The sequence below is a fragment of the Anoplolepis gracilipes genome, chromosome 11 (genome assembly GCF_047496725.1).
Source record: "Anoplolepis gracilipes chromosome 11, ASM4749672v1, whole genome shotgun sequence".
NCBI classification, from domain to species: domain Eukaryota; kingdom Metazoa; phylum Arthropoda; class Insecta; order Hymenoptera; family Formicidae; genus Anoplolepis; species Anoplolepis gracilipes.
The window spans coordinates 9,309,089-9,322,491 of NC_132980.1; the positions used below are offsets into that span (position 1 = coordinate 9,309,089).

At 36.8% G+C, this 13,403-nt stretch overlaps 3 protein-coding genes across 14 annotated transcripts in view; 1 reads left to right on the plus strand and 2 right to left on the minus strand.

Moving 5' to 3' along the window:
- The window catches only part of LOC140671400 (cytospin-A), a 44,384-nt gene extending 38,061 nt beyond the window's left edge, over nucleotides 1-6,323 (plus strand). For 10 of the 11 annotated variants that reach the window (XM_072902645.1, XM_072902648.1, XM_072902650.1 and 7 more), the window contains 7 exons: nucleotides 46-501; nucleotides 685-1,120; nucleotides 1,476-3,443; nucleotides 3,903-4,097; nucleotides 4,322-4,495; nucleotides 4,635-5,017; nucleotides 5,085-6,323. In XM_072902645.1, coding sequence (XP_072758746.1) covers nucleotides 46-501; nucleotides 685-1,120; nucleotides 1,476-3,443; nucleotides 3,903-4,097; nucleotides 4,322-4,495; nucleotides 4,635-5,017; nucleotides 5,085-5,174 — 3,702 coding nt within the window. In that variant the 3' untranslated portion in view covers nucleotides 5,175-6,323. The remainder of the gene's footprint in view (nucleotides 1-45; nucleotides 502-684; nucleotides 1,121-1,475; nucleotides 3,444-3,902; nucleotides 4,098-4,321; nucleotides 4,496-4,634; nucleotides 5,018-5,084) is intronic. The other variant, XM_072902654.1, reaches the window with a different exon arrangement.
- A 152-nt stretch (nucleotides 6,324-6,475) lies between these two features.
- Hdac3 (histone deacetylase 3) lies at nucleotides 6,476-8,397 on the minus strand. Of its 2 annotated transcripts, none has more exons than XM_072902664.1 (2): nucleotides 8,138-8,397; nucleotides 6,476-8,029 (listed from the first exon to the last, which is right to left on the minus strand). In XM_072902664.1, the coding sequence occupies exon 2, from the start codon at nucleotides 8,016-8,018 to the stop codon at nucleotides 6,717-6,719; it is 1,302 nt and encodes a 433-aa protein (XP_072758765.1). In that variant the 5' UTR covers nucleotides 8,019-8,029; nucleotides 8,138-8,397; the 3' UTR covers nucleotides 6,476-6,716. The 2 variants fall into 2 exon arrangements, with proteins under 2 accessions (XP_072758765.1, XP_072758764.1); XM_072902663.1 differs by having other exon boundaries at nucleotides 6,477-8,029; nucleotides 8,107-8,397.
- Nucleotides 8,398-8,715: 318 nt separating this feature from the next.
- LOC140671457 (dihydrolipoyl dehydrogenase, mitochondrial) lies at nucleotides 8,716-11,823 on the minus strand. Its single transcript, XM_072902768.1, has 7 exons — nucleotides 11,632-11,823; nucleotides 10,813-11,098; nucleotides 10,365-10,731; nucleotides 9,955-10,299; nucleotides 9,742-9,833; nucleotides 9,328-9,653; nucleotides 8,716-9,141 (listed from the first exon to the last, which is right to left on the minus strand). The coding sequence occupies exons 1-7, from the start codon at nucleotides 11,674-11,676 to the stop codon at nucleotides 9,076-9,078; spliced, it is 1,527 nt and encodes a 508-aa protein (XP_072758869.1). The 5' UTR covers nucleotides 11,677-11,823; the 3' UTR covers nucleotides 8,716-9,075.
- Between the last annotated feature and the right edge of the window lie 1,580 nt (nucleotides 11,824-13,403).

The following is a 13,403-nucleotide window of genomic DNA, read 5'->3' on the forward strand; positions in this document are numbered from 1 at the left end:
TATAAAATGCTGATTAGTTATTAATTATTTACATGATAATTATAGAGCGCACAAGAGGAACGAGAGGCTCTACTTCTAAAACTGGAAGAGTTAACTAAGGAGTTGAAAAATATAAAAGCGATTGCTGACACTAGAGCGACTGAAATAGAACGTTTGACGAAAAGTCTTGAATTATTGGAAACATCAGTGGATACCGCGAGTGTCGAACGTAAACAATTAGATATAGAGTTGATGGAAGCCAGGCAGGAGGGTGCAAATCGCGGTATAGAAATCAGTCGATTGGGAACTCTATTGGAAAATGCGCGAGCAAAGATTGAGGAGTTGGAACAATCGAGGCAGCTAGAAAACAAGAGTGAAGCGGACGAATTGTTGGACGCAGCCAGACGAGAAAAGGATACGTTAGAGACACAAGCGGCAGCGCTTCAGGAACAGTTAGCACGTTCACATTGCGACCAAGATCGACTAAGAGATCAATACTTGCAACTTCAGGAGGAGTATAAAGTACGTTTACTCTATGTTTGTAACATGATTACAAGCTTTTCAATTAAATTTTATCAAAAAGTGTTCTAGTTTTTCTTTAACAATAATTAAAATCTTTAAAAAAACCAATAACAATCTAAAAGAAGAATATTTATATTATATTAGAAGAAAAGATAAGAAAATATAATCTAAATCAATTTTCAGGTAGCTCGAAACAACGCGAAATCCGCCATAGATGACTTAGAATACAGATTGAATCAGATGAAAGATGAATGGCTGTCCGTGAGCACGGAACTGCAACTTGTTCGGGATTCGTTGGTGGAATTGCAAACGCAGTGTCAACGGCATCTAGAGGACAAACGAGAGCTGAAGGCAGCGTTAAGCGAGGAACAGCGAAGGGAACGCGAGGCGCGAACACGACAGTACGAGTTAGAACGCGCGTTGACCGACGAGCGCAAGCTGAGACAGGAGGAGAATGCAGAATGGGAACAATTCCAGACCGATCTCCTCATGACCGTGCGAGTTGCCAATGATTTTAAGACTGAGGCCCAGAGTGAGCTCGAGCGTGTAGTCATGGAGAACAAGGCACAGAGGGATAAGCTCAGATCGCTGGAAGCACAGCTCGATAAACTTAACAAAGGTAAATAAAACGGCCTTTTTGTATTTTGAAGCAGAAATTATGTGACAATATTATAAAGGTTCATATAAAAGACTATTTCACATATATCGGTAGCACAATAGCAAATGCGTTTGTATATAATATATAAATATTCTAATATATAGACTATTTTTTCTAGAAGAAGAGAGAAAAAATAACTTAAATTTTACGGAATAAATATCATAAGAAAGGATATTTCTTGAGGAAAGGAAACAAATTTATTAGCAAATGTTAATTCTTCTTTCTTTATTTAATTTATTTTACATAGCTATCGAGAGATACTTCTATTAATACTTTCGTAATTATTCCTGTTTCCTTAATCTGGACTGCGTACTAGATAGCACTGCAGTGAGTTGCTGCAAGACACTTGATATCGCTAATGGGAGTAAACGGAAAACGGCGAGCGTTATATTAAAACGCGGTCGAACAATATTAAAGAATCGTTGCGATTCGAAAAAACATTCATTACGAAACAGCTTATCCAATAAAACGACAACAAGCGGCCAGGATTTACATAAACTAAGGTTCGAAGATGTTAATGCCATCGTCTCTCCATGTCAAAACGAACTCGGTATGCCAGATAGTAGTCTGGCTATCGCGAGAACTGCGCCAGTGACCAACAAGACTATCAAATTGGAGGACGAACTCATTTCCGGTGAGGAGATTGAAATCTGTCCCGCCTTTTACATCGGCAATCGACGTACCGAGTATATCCCGGACGAGACGGATGCCAATTTAGCAAATGAAAATCCGAGGCAAGCGAAAATCTCAAGGAACGAATCTTCAAAATTCTATTTAAATAACTTTGAGTCAAGTAAATGGGGCAAGTCCCATAGTTCAATAGATAAATCGCCGATAATCGCGGAGGATTATCCGAAACTGTACATTACCGTCACGAACATGTCGGATAAAAATGCGATGGCCAAGAGTTCCTTGTTAAAAAATATTCGTGGTATTCAAAACGCTGACGGAGATGCATACGGCATCAACATCTCGAACAGTCGATTCTTTGTACCAAAGGATTACATATTTTCCGGTGTAGAGTGTGCAATGAACGACTTGAAGTTCGAGGTCGATCCGGAAATGGGAAAGCTGTTACAGAGAAGTTACAGTAATCCGCAGATCAGTACGAGTTCGCCTGCTTTAGTCGACATCGAAACGGGTCCGTCATCTTTAGACAATACAACATCAGAAACTTTGACCGCATCGAATAATTCCATAGGACAACGCAACGAAGATTCGAGTCCCAAATATTTAAGAACGCTTTCAGATACATCGCTCGTAAATCTAAGATCGAAAGAAAGCAATAGAATCGAACAAAAGCAAAAGCTATTTTTAAACAAGCGCTTCTCAAAACCAAGCTACAAGGTAATTGATTCTCTTTTAAATGAGACATCTTCAAAATCGGAAACGTCTGCAACATTACAAAGTAGAAATCATGTCGAATCATTGAATAAACTTGATGATCATGTTAATGTATACGAGAGCGAAGAAAAATCACACGAATCGAAATGCAGAAATTATACATTTTTCCCATCAAGAGTTTCTCATTCGAAAGACGAAACAGTAAATCAAAAAACACTGTGCAATAATCAATTGTGGACAGCAAAACATGTAATCATCGATGATGAAAAAATTGTACCAGACTCTGCATCCGATATACCTGTACCTGATAATGAAAAGATTTGCAATACACTTGAAGAATCGAAAATATCTGATTCGTCTGATAAAAATATTGCAATTAACATAAATTCGTCAAAATTCGAGAAAAGAAAGAGTTCCTGCAGTGCGTTAAATGCTCCTTTAATGAGGCGGAAATCGTATCCAACTTCAAAAGATTCATCAAGATATCTCTCATCGCTCTCGGTCATTCCATCACGCCAAACGTTAAAAAGAACTTATTCTGGAAATGAAAGAAAGATTTCGGAGCCGCTCGAGTATTCTTCCAATGATCAAAAAAGTCAAATTAAACTTTCCTCGTGTAATAAAGAGACACAAGGATTAGAAAACTCGAATTTGAAGGAAACGAATCGTATACGATTGAATCGTATGAAGTTCCTGCAAGGTAGTTTGCAAACTGCTGCAAACGAGAATTCTCAAATCGAAAAAGTTTCTTCCGAAAGTAAGCTTTGCATGACGAATAAGACGTCGCAAAGCATCGATTCAGAATCGGATGGATGTAAGGATCAACCGCTACCGATGGGACGAACGTCATCCCTGAGAGAAAAGTTTGAGACGATCGTGGAGGACGTTGAATTGAGGACAGCGTCGGGAAGGCGCTTGCAAATAAGCAAATCTTGTGACCGTAAGTCGGTCTGTTAATATGGGAATCACAACTATGCTTGTATCGCAGAAGTTTGATTCCATTGTCCGTCCCGGCTCTTCGATCTAGGCAAAGAATACGAGAAACTCGTGTACCTTCGTATCGTTAGCGTCTATATATTGTATCACGTTGTCCTCCCAGGGTTGACTGTTACCCGGCTTTCTTTGTTTCTTGTGTTTCTCAAATTCTCTATGCTACAATATACTCGCTTTTTTATGTTCTGTGTTATCAATCTTTTTGTCTTTATTAAATTAATCTTTACGAGTATGTAAATTCTCATAAATTAAGAAAACTTTTAAAATCTAAGTATTTTAATCATTAACCTTACACTTTATTTTATGTATAAAGTTAATTTATTGCTTATTGCTTCTGTTATTGTCCGGAATTAACCATGCGCGATAATTTGCAATAAGTATAACGAAAAAATTGAACATTTTTCAGCTAATCAAAAAGTAATACAACAGCCGCCTCCAAGGCCAGCCAGTACACCGACGGAAACTCAACAATCTGTATTGACGAGTGTTCAACAGGAGATTGCTGCTCGTAGGAAGGCTAATATTTCGCGTCAGGACTCTAGGCTTTCTGTAAAATGTCTAATCGAAAGCATTGAGAATGCCACGAAACAAGCTAAAGTTGGTAAGTATATTTTAGGATACGTACAGTTGTAATTATCAATACATGTTATTTACGATGTTGTTTTTAAATTGCAAAAAAAGATATAAAATATTATATAAATCATTAATATATTTTTATATTTTTTATTAAACCTATTGTAATATTTTAAAAATAAAAATTGTGACGCATTTTATTATGATGCAATGACTTGAAAGTTAAGAAACTCGATTATTTGATGTGTTTAGGACCTGGAAGTCGTAGCAGTTCTACATCATCTCTTAATTCGATTGGGACCACAGATATTATCTCTCTAAAAGCTCCTCTCAGGGATCAACAGCAAATCAATAATTTAATCTGCACGGCAAATTCGACGAATAATAATAAAACACAATCTACAATCGCAAAGAAACCGGTATCAGGTAATTTTCAAGTTATCTAATATATAAGAATAAAATATTTATATGATATAAAAATACAAAAGTATAAAGACCTTTACACATTTTGGAAAAAGAAATTTTTTATCGTGTCTAATCGAGTACTTCAATTTTTAATGCGCAGAGACAAAGTCGACGCCTGTAGTTTTGAATCCGGGCGAGCTGTTGGATTCGGCCGCTTTGAACGCCAAGGCAATCGATTTTGTGCGTCGAAACAGCGTCACTGATCTGTCGGAGCGAAAAGATCCCCTGTACGGTTTAGTCAAAAACGGCGGATCTAAACGCAATGCTTTGCTCAAATGGTGTCAAAACAAGACGATAGGCTATCGAAACATCGATATAACTAACTTTAGTAGTTCCTGGAATGACGGCTTAGCGTTGTGCGCGATCCTGCACTCCTATTTACCGCGCAAGGTACCGTACGACACGTTGACGCCAGTCGAAAAACGACGAAACTTCTCAATCGCTTTCTCTGCTGCCGAGAGTGTTGGCATACCTACTACTTTAGTAAGTTAATCGATAAACTATTATTGAATATCGCAGAATGATTAACGAAAATTACTTTTTTTTACAGAACATTGGTGAGATGTGTCAACTCGAGCGACCTGATTGGCAACAGGTCATGATGTACGTGACCAGCATTTATAAGCATTTCGAAACGTAACTGATCACTCTTTGTTATGTTGCCCATCAGACACACGTCCTAACTGTACACATCGAATGCTCTTAGAATCGCGAGATGAGCGAGAAAGAACAACAGCATCTAGTCAAACAAATGTTATAGGACAAAACAGAAAAGAAAGAAATATGAAACGGAAAGATTTGTCAAGGATCGCTGAATCAGCACTGCCTACTAATATATCCTCTTGTACGCACTGTATATAGTTTCATAAAATCATAAAATGTACGAGTCGCTGGAGTATATGCAGAAAATTCGATGGAAACACCAAATGGAATTGCTGTTATTATGAGACTGAAAACTTTATATACATATATATATATGCATATATACGCATACGTACGCGCTTTATAAGAACGTGGATGTCGTGGCAAATTTGAAAAGAAGAAAAGAGAAAACACAGGAGTAATAATAAGCTTCGTGAATAATCTTTCGCAAGCTACGCGCAATTCTTCAGGCGAGGCCTAGCGCTACGCGTTTGCGAAGAGCATATTACGCATTGTCTCTGCATCGTAGTCTTTTGCACCGTTTTTCTGCGAAGAATGGATCGAATCATAAAGAATATTTGCGTTCCTCGTACCGTAAGTATTTTTATATGTGTATTATTTTTCGAAAGAGACTTTTTGTAGAGTTTACAAAATACGAATGTACAGAACACAAAGCGCCTTAATTTAAGAGATCTAATTTATTGTAATTAGTCGCGTATTTAGTATGCTCTCACCGAGCGGAGAGATTCGCTCGCCCCCGCTCCCCTCCCTCAATCCATGCTCCCAGAACCGTTTTGCGTTTCTACTTTGCAGGCAGATAGAGAGAAAGAGAAGAATAATTATATCTTACGAAGGTTAAATTCTCTGTGATATAGCGAGGTAGCCCCAAGACAGAGATACACAGACGTTATCGTTATTGCTATTACTATTATTACACTATTATCGCTATTAATATCGTCCTTGTCATCGTTGTACTATTGTAGACAATACGGATATTACTGTCTGATGTAGAACAATAAACTTGCCTAATGGATATTTAAGATCAGATATCCTAATTAAAATATAGTGTCAGGGCAACTTCTTCGATTAAGAAATGGATTCCTTCTTTTAATAGCAATATCGAATAAACACATTTCGTTATCTATGATATATATGCATATTTTATACATTTCACTGAAATTTTATTGATGCAAGATTTGACTAAAATATGCATAGTTTATTATTACAAAATGAATATTTGTATGTACAATTCTTTTATATATCTGCATCATGTCTAACAGTATATTGCATTCAATAATATTCGGTACTTGTGTCTAATATATAAGAAGTCTCGAAAAAGTTCAGATTTTGAACAATAGTTTATCAAGTTTATTATTGAAATTAATTATAAAAAGACTCTTCTCTGGTATTTTGTATTTTCCATGGCAGTTTGTCAATGAATTAGTATCAAATTCTAATCTAGCATAATATATCCGATCATACGAAAAATCAAATTGAATGTTTTCGAGCAACTTCTTCACAACCTCTTACACTGTCTTTATCACGAATCATTCACATCTAATTTGTCCTGATCTTTGTCACCAGCGTAATACTCGTTCGCAGGCTCCACAATCTTATCCGTGTCCTGTGCATTTTGTCGCGAGTCCGGATCCGGTTCTGGTTGTCTTTCCTCTTCAGGTGGCAACGCGTCGCACGGGACGTCTTGCATTTGCACACTCGGTGAATGTTGTATCATTTTGAGATTGTCGTAGACATGTCGCGTGATCGCTTCCAAGTATTGTTTACTGTTGGCGTTATCCTGTCTGGTCACAACTTCAGGATGTAGAGTAAAATCCGGCGCAAAATATTCCAAGTACTCGGTGTACGGTAGCTCATTGCTAATTTGCTCGTCGACGAGTAAGGATGTCTCGTAAGTCCAGCATCGAGCGACGTTACGCAGCGTGTAACCACCGCCGCCAACAGTCAACAAAGGTACATTCAAGTCCCTCACGAATTTCACACACTCGCCGTGGCCTTTCGTGCTGAGACTGAAACAGCCAAGACGATCGTTCGCAAGGGAATCGGCACCGCATTGAAGCACTATTGCCGTCGGCTGAAAGAACTCCATCACGTGCGATATCACCGGTTTGAAGACCTGAATATACGATCCGTCGTCGATTCCCTCCTTGAGCGGTACATTTACCGAGTAATATCGGCCACTCTCGGCGCCGATCTCGTACATATCGCCGGTACCAGGGAAGAAGTAATTGCCGTACTTGTGAAACGACACGGTCATGACGCGATCGGTCAGATAGAAGGCCTCCTGCACACCGTCTCCGTGATGTACGTCGATATCAATGTACAGCACTCGGGCACGGTACTTGAGCAATTCTAATATAGCGATAACGATATCGTTGATGTAGCAAAAGCCGGACGCCTCGAATTTTTTGGCGTGATGCAAACCACCGCTCCAGTTCACGGCGATGTCGCAGCAGTTGTTATTTAATTTGGTTGCACCATCCAACGATGCACCTGTATACATGGAGCAGAAATCAAAGAGGCCGTCGAACACGGGACAATCGTCGCCCACGTTGAAGTGGCTCAGGTACTTGGTGTAGCCTTGCAGGTTCTGCGGAGTAACGCGTTGCAGAAATTCCACGTAATCCTCCGAGTGGAAGCGACACATATCATGGGTACTGGCACGGTACGGCCGGTAAATCTGCATCTTCCTATGAAGACCATAGTTGAGCACCAGGCTGTGGATCACGGATAATCGATGGGGCTTCATGGGATGACCCGGCCCATAATGGAAGTTACCCACCTCCGGGTTATAAAAGTATGCAACTTTCTTGTTGTAACTCATGTTGAGGTTAGCTGTAAATAATACAAGGGAATCATAAGTATCACTTCGAGATTAGATACATTTTATTCGTCGAGGAACAAGTACAAACCTCATATTTCTATTAGAATACAATCACCTACTCTAATTCAGTTTTTCGTCCAATCCTGTGTACTCCTGAAGCATCCAGAGAGGTTAGTGTTTCGAATTCAACGTTGATTTATTCTCATTCCAGTTCCTTCGATGACGGAATTTTGAGTTTGATTCTTACGTAGGTTTGCGATCGCATTGGACAACCTTTAATAGAGCTTGTTAATAGTAGAAAAACTTGCTTCGCGATGACAAGTTAGGCGCGATGTCAATTACCGTTACTCTTCCCCTCCAATCTGTTTTCATGCACGAGACGCGTCGTAGTACGCATGCGCGTACATTTTGCAGATCACACCAAAAGTTATTTATATAAAAATGCATACTATAAATTTCACGTAATTAAATCAACAAAAATTAAAAACTTTGGAGAGTGTAATTAAAAATTAAGGAAATTACTTTTTATTTTACAGTTAAAGTTATAATTAATAAATAATTAATAATTAATTAGCAATAAAAATTGATTGAAATTTAAAAAACTATACATACACACACACGTGCATATATATATATATGTATGCGTGTCTGTTTAAGAAAAATTATATAATTTTTCTTGAATGACTTGAAAGATCTAGTTATATAACGTCTCATCTTTTTATTAGTCGTAATAAATACAGTAATCACTTGGTAGAGGCAAATTCACCATTACCTCTATGTATAATGATTTCAAACTTTTATTTACAATCTTTTATGTGATTAAGCGACAATGCGCTACAATTTATTCAATGTATGACGTTGATACGTAGACTAGATTAAAGCTATGATGAGATGTCAAAGGAGCGGCATATTCTCATGGTGCATTTGCATTGGATTTTAAACGTGTTTGTCCATGCAATATACTATTCCAGTAAAATTTGGAACAGACACGCTTAATGCTAAACGCACAGTGAAAATATGGACTAACAAGAATAATAAGTTATTTATCCGTGGTAATTTAAAAGTTGATGGGTTTGCCAAAGTAAGCTGCCAGATGAGCCTCTCTCAGTGCTTCGGCACATGTCTGTAAATAGATTTAGTAAACATAGCAAGTAAAGCAAGTATAATAATCTAATTAAGATTTTTTCTCAATAATTGCATAAAATTCGAATAGTCGATTCCAATAAATATAAATGCAAATATATTAATTAATCGAAGGAATCTCATATACGAAGTAAAATTATCTTGTAAACCAGTATTAAATATTTACCGGATGTGCGTGGCATACGCGGGCAACGTCTTCCGCGCTGGCGCCGTATTCCATTGCGAGAACCGCTTCGTTGATGAGCTCGCCTACGCCTGGTCCGATCATATGTACGCCCAGGATCTTATCCGTACTACTATCGGCGAGTACTTTAGCAAAACCATCCGTATCGAGATTCGTTTTTGCTCGTGAGTTTGCTAAGAATGGGAACTTGCCAACCTTGTAATCAATGCCCTCTTTCTTCAGATCTTCCTCCGTCTTACCGACCCAACCCACTTCCGGATGCGTGTATATTACGCTCGGTACGCAGTTGTAGTCGATATGAACTGCGCCTGCATCGCGAGTTAGAATAATTTATATTTTATTAAGTCAAGATCAAATATCAGAAAAAAAGATGTATTCATGATGAGCGATGATTACCTCCAGCAATACCCTCCACTGTGATAATCCCTTCATCCTCGGCCTTATGAGCCAACATTGGTCCATGAATACAATCTCCGATAGCATAGATACTGCAAATTAAATTATGATAATGAAACAATAATTAAAATTATCGAAATCATTCGAATATAGGATATTAAAGGAAATTTAAAGCAATGGCACTACATTATCGATTCAAAATGTTGTACTTACTTAGGTACTACTGTCTGGAATCGGTTGTTCACGGGTATTCTTCCTTTTTCGTCCCTCTCGATACCCATATCTTCCAAACCTAGATTTTGCGTATATGGTCTTCTGCCGACGCACACCAGCAACACGTCACACGCTATGTCCTCCTTTTTATTAGAATCCTTCGCGTCTTCAACGGAAACTACGATTTCATTGCCACGCTTGCTAGCGGCCGTAACCTTGGTTCCCAGTTTGAACTTCAGACCCTGCTTGGTTAGGACCTTCTGCATCGTTTTACTGACTTCTCCGTCGATACCTATACCGCCAATTGTCGGCAAAAACTCAACGGCCGTAACATCAGAACCCAGCCTGTAAAGGTGACAATTGACAAGAAAAATTATCTTTCTTCGATAAAGTATATTTTTAAAACAAACCTTTGCCAAACTGAGCCCAATTCCAATCCAATGACTCCAGCCCCGATGACAATGAGTCTTTTGGGAACTTCGTTAAGCGATAATGCGCCTGTCGAGGATACAACCTGTTTTTCGTCGATGTCAATACCAGCAAATGGCATAATTTCGCTACCGGTCGCTATCAAAATATTCTTAGCATTGATTGTCGATTCCACTGATCCGTCAGATTTTAAGGCAGTGACTTGATTCTTGCCAGTAATTTTTCCATGACCATTAACCCATTCAACCTTATTTTTCTTAAATAGGCCTGCTATACCACTGGTCAAAGCCTTGACCACGTTTGATTTCTGTTCCATAAGTTTGCTAAGATTGAGTCGGACATCTGATACTATAAAAAAAAACATCAACATGAACAATATTATTATACAATCTGATTACTGATGGAAGGTCTATTTAGTTAGTCACTTACCAATAACTCCACGGTTTGCTAAATCTCCACTGTGTGCCATATGATAATAATGTGAATTGTTTAAAAGTGATTTTGACGGAATGCAACCAACATTAAGACATGTGCCTCCTAGAGTAGGACCTTTTTCTACGCATACAGTCTTCATGCCCAATTGTGCAGCTTTAATCGCTGCTACATATCCACCAGGACCAGCTCCAATTACTACTATATCTGCATCTATCGAACTTGCATACCTGCGCTGCTGGGCAGTCGTCATGCCTGGGAGAACACGCTTTATGCATGTTGGCTATTAAAAAACAATATTATCGGATATATTTATCGATATATAGAAGTCTGTATTCGAATGTAAAGAAATCTGATAAAAATTCATGAAAAGAGAAGGAAATGAAAGTGTATAAGCATGAATGATGACATTTAAAATCTTCTATCATCTTACTGTCATTGTATTTTTATTTAGTTATACTTTCATTATGCTTTCTTTCAATTTTTCTCTCTTCACTATTTATAGTCTGAATAGAAATAGTGTAACTAAGAAGACAGATCCAATGGAAACTAACATAGAGAAAGCAATGACATAATCAATCTGTGGAAATATCTTTATGTCGTGATACAAACTTAATAAATTCTCATCAAACTTATAGCATCTGAAAGATAGACAATCAGTGGAAACGTAATTGTGAGGATTTTTCTCAAATAAATTAAAAGAAAGAGATGGACGATAAACTATCCTACAAAACGTTACGAAAGAGATACATATGTGTAAAATATCATTCGCACGATCATATTAACGAGATGATCATCTTCTCGTTCGTGACTTACCCTGATCGAGGTGGTGACCAAATTCCACAGACCGGCTTGCATCATGTCTCTTTCAAAATACCTTGGTTCCCGATATTAGAAGGGTGACAGAAAGGAAAAAGTTCCAGTGAAACGTAAAGCTGGTAAAGCTCTGTACTCTGTACCGGTTATCGCTAGTTATCACGATGATAGGTTATCGTGTCTTGCTTCGTCGAGGAGACCTCGATAAGTCAGTGTCAGCGAAAACATGTTTGCCGATGATGGCGTGCGATGGCGCTAGTGTTTTTAGTATAGATGGCGACGTTTTTAAAATAATAGGATGGGGAAAATAAATGTCAGGAAATGTGTGTGGTTTTTCAGTGCTTTCGATATAAATTTTATTTTTACATTAGAACTAAGGATATACGCAATCTTACAGGGCTAAAAGTCATACAATTTAGTATTATCGAAATGATTGAAAAATTGGAGAGCATACTAAATACTTTGTTAAGTAAGTTAGAAAGGATTCATATATTTATAATTTATATCATACATAATACATATAAATATTATGTAGATGGCATATACATATTATATGTACTTATTATTATATATATTATATATATTATATATATTATATATATGATGTATAAATAATATAGATATGTGATATAAATATTAGTATAATATGCAAATTGGTGGAATATAAAATTATAATTTTGTATCTCAACAAAATTGTCAATTAATAAATCTTTACATTTATAGATTCAATGGATGCTGTCTCTTCTTCAAGTATCATTTCTGGTCAGAACATAAATCACAGGCTTGTCAGTCACTTCCAGAAAAATGGTGAATGTTGATTTATGAAATATTTATATGCAGCTTTCAACATTATGGAAAGAAAAGGTGAGTTTTTTAATTAATTCAATCATTAAAATAATTTAAAAACCTCTTCAGATTTTTCTTTTTCTCACGCTGTTTAGTTAACATAGTAAAACACTCACAATAAGGATCGACTGTTATTATTTGAAACCTGAAGCACCTATTTTGTGAAGCTACATATACAATTATATGTCATATGTCAGACAAAAATTTATTATCCATCCCACAGTCGCTTTCTTCTGAGTTTTCCACATTTCAGGACATCATATGTTTTTCTTTTCAGCAAATTGATAAGCTATATCCAGCAATTTTTCCATTGCGCAAAGTTCACAACTGCAAAATGGGTTATTCTCTTTTATCCAAGATTCTAAGGATTTTAATATTGTAAAATTCTCCTTAAATGTGAAAGTTCGGTGAATATGTAATTGATTGTCATATTTATATATTTCCTTTTTAGAATTACTAAACTTTATTATTTCTTCACATAGGCTTTTGCTACTAATTCCATATGTTTCTACAGTATACATTAGGTTGTTTATCTTGTAGAACAGCTTTTACTGCTTTCTCATATTTAGATTTGTTATCAAGATATTCTTCTATGCATTTTATGGTATTAATTTTTTGCCAGATAAGTATATATTTAACTCCATCGTTTATTACCTGATTTATATTTTTCTCTCCCTTTAAAACACTATTTGCTTCCACATTGACTTTATATTTTAAATTGACATATTTTTTGAGATTATGTATGGAATTTTTCAGTTTCTGTTCTAATTCATCATCCTTTTCTAAATAAAATATACCTTTTTACGTAAATTTCAATAATATTGTAATATTTAGATTTGTTTCGTTTTTCGATACTCACATTTTCTTAAATTTTTCCTTGAAATACTATTTACAGATAATATTTATAAGAACTTGCAATCTTTAAA

Excerpts from the sequence above, each read along its gene's own strand:
- Hdac3 (XM_072902664.1), bottom strand. The coding sequence starts at position 8,018 with ATGAGTTACAACAAGAAAGTTGCATACTTTTATAACCCGGAGGTGGGT.
- LOC140671457 (XM_072902768.1), bottom strand. The coding sequence starts at position 11,676 with ATGATGCAAGCCGGTCTGTGGAATTTGGTCACCACCTCGATCAGG. Across the intron at positions 11,099-11,631 it reads TGGTCACCACCTCGATCAGG|CCAACATGCATAAAGCGTGT; the intron begins GTAAGTCACGAA and ends GTTTTTTAATAG. Across the intron at positions 10,300-10,364 it reads TTGGGCTCAGTTTGGCAAAG|GCTGGGTTCTGATGTTACGG; the intron begins GTTTGTTTTAAA and ends TCACCTTTACAG.